The 3,880-nt window shown below is 36.4% G+C and overlaps 1 protein-coding gene across 1 annotated transcript; it reads left to right on the top strand.

Annotated features, from left to right (window-relative positions):
- The first annotated feature begins 789 nt into the window (after positions 1 to 789).
- On the top strand, positions 790 to 3,633 carry LOC145113558 (Major facilitator superfamily protein). Its single transcript, XM_079049628.1, has 2 exons — positions 790 to 2,102; positions 3,117 to 3,633. The coding sequence occupies exons 1-2, from the start codon at positions 970 to 972 to the stop codon at positions 3,529 to 3,531; spliced, it is 1,548 nt and encodes a 515-aa protein (XP_078905754.1). The 5' UTR covers positions 790 to 969; the 3' UTR covers positions 3,532 to 3,633.
- Positions 3,634 to 3,880: the final 247 nt, after the last annotated feature.

The raw sequence follows: 3,880 nt of genomic DNA on the forward strand, positions 1-3,880 counted from the left end.
CCGGAGACGAGTCCTGTGGCGCAAACGAGGTCGTCGGACAAGGTGACGTGGTGCAGTCGCCGGTAATCGCTGGAGGATTGAAAGGAAGCAGAACGAACAGGAAAGTGACGAAGTGGGGGGTTATCTGCGACGAGTATTAGCGGCGACGGGAATTAGCGGCGACAATACGTTATTAACGGCGACACCCCTGGAGGGAAAAGACGGCGCCCTTTTTTCCTCATTTCCCACCATTGGATGAAAAACAGATCGAACGGATAATGTTCATTTGACGCGGATCGACACTGTAGCAGTATTAGCGGTAACACATTTAGCGGCGACACAAGCTATTAGCGGCGACATGTAACGTGTCAATTACATGTCGCCGCTAATAGCTTTCGTCGCCGCTAAAGGTGTCGCCGCTAATGGCGGTATTTCTTGCAGGAAAGCGAGAAAGAGTGAAATTTTATAATTTTGTACACTTTAAGTTTACACGTATGCCCAAAAAATATGTCAAATCATAATCAAACAATCATACGCACGAAAGGTCAATAGGTAAATATGTTATATCGGAATTAATTTTATTACATTAACATATCAAAAAAAAAATCAGTTCTTATTATTTCGATCTTGAAAAATTAAAAGTAACTATATATTCGAAAATAACAGTCATAGCTTTAAATCATATTATTATTTTGTAATTGGAAAACGATATATTGACACGTTGATGTAAGCAAATGTAACCCTTGCGTGTGCACTTCTTTAATGGCCCATTGCTGCATTCATATTCATATATATGCATCTAATCTAATAACTCTCCAAACAAACAGCATGTGTACCAAAAATGGTGGTGGCATTCCACTAAGCCACATATTATATACAACACTGCATATGTCTTATATTTACACGCACATGAACACACACTAGCTAACCGACTCCATCCCATCAAAATCTTGAAAAATAACCCTAATTTTCAAGAAATTAACCTCTTCAATGGGTCATCAATGGCTAAGCTTAGTTGGTACAATTTGGCTTCAATCCATTAGTGCAACAAACTCAAACTTCCCATCGTACTCTTCCCAGCTGAAGCAGCTTCTTTCACTCTCACAGCTTCAGCTCAACAATTTAGCTTTCGCTTCAGATTCTGGAAAACTCTTCGGTTTTTTATCAGGCATGGCAGCAGATCATCTCCCTCTTTGGCTTGTTCTTTTAATCGGTTCTTCACTGGGGCTCATAGGCTATGGCGTTCAGTATCTTTTCCTTGTAACAAATAAAGTCTCCTCCCTTCCCTACAGTCTTTTGTTTCTACTAACAGTTTTGGCTGGGAACAGCATTTGTTGGATCAACACCGTTTGTTACATGATCGCAATACAGAATTTCCCACTGGATTTACAACTTGCAGTTGGTTTATCAACTAGTTATCAAGGATTGAGTGCAAAGATTTATTCAGCCGTAGTTGATGTGGTGTTCAAGTCATCATCTTTAACGTCAATACAAACAACAAGATCATATCTTTTGTTGAATAGTATTCTACCCCTCGTGGTTTGCTTGATCACTTCACCGTTTGTTACAGTGGTTACCACTGCAAGATCGAAGAGATTATCACGTGGGTTTTTTGTGATCTTTGCAATCACCATATTTACAGGAACTTATGCAGTGATCACCAGTTTAGAATCAAGGAAAAGACCGTTTACTCCGTTGGTAATTTTAATTGGTATGTGTGTGTTCTTGTTGGCCCCTTTAGTGGTTCCATTAGTGGAGAAATTGAGAGAGAAAATGGAGCATAAATGCTTGATCAGAAGCTACGGGAAGAAGGTATGCGATGAGAGCAGCATGGAGGAAAATGGATTAGGGGTGGTGAATGAACACTGTGTGAAAGATGAAGGGGTGGTGATGTGTGATGGTGAAGAGATGGAGGCTAAAGTAATGGTGAAAAGATTGAATTTTTGGTTGTATTTCTTTGTGTATTTGTTTGGTGCAACAGTTGGGATGGTGTATTTGAACAATTTGGGACAAATTGCTGAGTCAAGAGGGAATTCAAGCACTTCTTCTTTGGTTTCATTGGCTTCGTCTTTTGGTTTCTTTGGTAGACTCTTTCCTTGCCTCCTTGACTACCATCTCTCAAGGTACCATGCATGGTTGATGTTTTACTTAATTAATTAATGTTCTTTCACTCTTTAACGTTATTATCAAGGCATCAGAATTCAGAAATAATTAAAGTTAAAGGTAGTTTGGTAATTATTTTAACGTTTACCCTAACAGAGTAAGTGTCGTAGGATGAGAAATGATCATCTGAGAAACACAATGAAGTTGATTAAAACAACTTGAAGTTGGGAATAGTAATTTTCCAACATGTCCAAATTAACAACTTTAAATTTACTAAGCGGATTGTACCTAATTAATTAAGTGTGTTGAAACGGTCTTTTTTTTTGGAACCAGTTGAAACGGTTATTGTTTACTTGTTTCGGTCTTCTACTTTTTATCACTCAATCTCATTTTATATGAAAAGATGAGACACATAAAACAAACCATAAAAAGAAAAGAAAATATACAAAATGAAAGGGAATTAAATTGGTATTCTTTTTGTCCCCATTTTCTTTATTCTTGGTTAGGGTATCTAGAATCCATTTTAGTTTACAAAGTTTAATTGATTGCTATATCAATATTCTATTTTTTATATAACTTTCTCTTTAATTCATACCTATTGAACTCTATAAAATTTAACATCATATATTAAGAATACGTGTCCTCGGTTTTTTCCATTCAACAACTGAATGAACATTCAACTACATATTTATTGTCTATATTATAGTTGAGCTTAATTCATTATATGCCAGTAGTGTTAAACCTTAATAAATTCATGATTAATATGAGACTCTTAATGCATGATGTATAAATCATTATCGTGGAAACCAGTTTAACCTTACAATTCAGACTCCCCAAAAGGTTGTGTTTTACATGCTCATTTAATGTGACATTTAATTTTGTTGATAGAGAATTTTATGGTTGAAAATCAATTCAAACGTAAGTCTCACTTTGAGCCATTCTTTTTGGTGCTCATTAATTCCACCATTCCTACCAAACAATATAACAACAATTTCAATTTCAATAATTTACTTACAAAATAATTTTTGTTTCAGGACCAAATACAAGGTTTCAAGGCCAGCTTTAATAGCATTGATGATGGTCCCAATGACAGGAGCTTTCTTCTTACTCCTTAATGGTAGCAACATATGTCTTCACATAAGTACAGCCATTATCGGGATATGCACAGGTGCGGTATCCTCGGCCTCTGTGTCAACAACAGCTGAGCTTTTTGGGGCCAAGAACTTTAGTGTCAACCATAATATTGTGGTCGCAAATATCCCAATTGGGTCCTTCTTGTTTGGAGATATGGCAGCATTTCTCTATCGTAAGCAAGGGCTTGCCAATGGTTATAATGGAAAATGCATGGGGGTCAAATGTTATCAAACAAGTTTCGTAATTTGGGGTTCCCTTTGTTTTTTAGGAACCGTTTTGGCCATAATTCTTCATTCGAGATCTAGAAAGGCTTAAATTTTTGTAGTTTTTATCTTATCTTTCAATATACATATATATGTTCACGCTTCACAGAAATGTAATAGCACACAATATATATCAAACTACTCTTTGATTAATTTGGAAATATAACTCAAAAACCAAATTAGTTTACAGTGTGTTTTTGTTTCTCTGTGTTGGTGTGTATTACCCTCTTGATAATGCACTGTATTTATAAGATGGAATAAATCATTTCCAATCCTATAATAATAAACATGAGACCCAACCAACTTGTTGGTGTCCCCTACTTTATTTGTGGGTGGAAGACATGAGTGGAGTGAAATGAGGAATTAGGATTCCAACAATCACCCCCGAATCTCTAAGTCCT

This window comes from Lactuca virosa, chromosome 5, assembly GCF_052849685.1.
Source record: "Lactuca virosa cultivar CGN04683 chromosome 5, Lactuca_virosa_CGN04683_v6, whole genome shotgun sequence".
NCBI classification, from domain to species: Eukaryota; Viridiplantae; Streptophyta; class Magnoliopsida; order Asterales; family Asteraceae; genus Lactuca; species Lactuca virosa.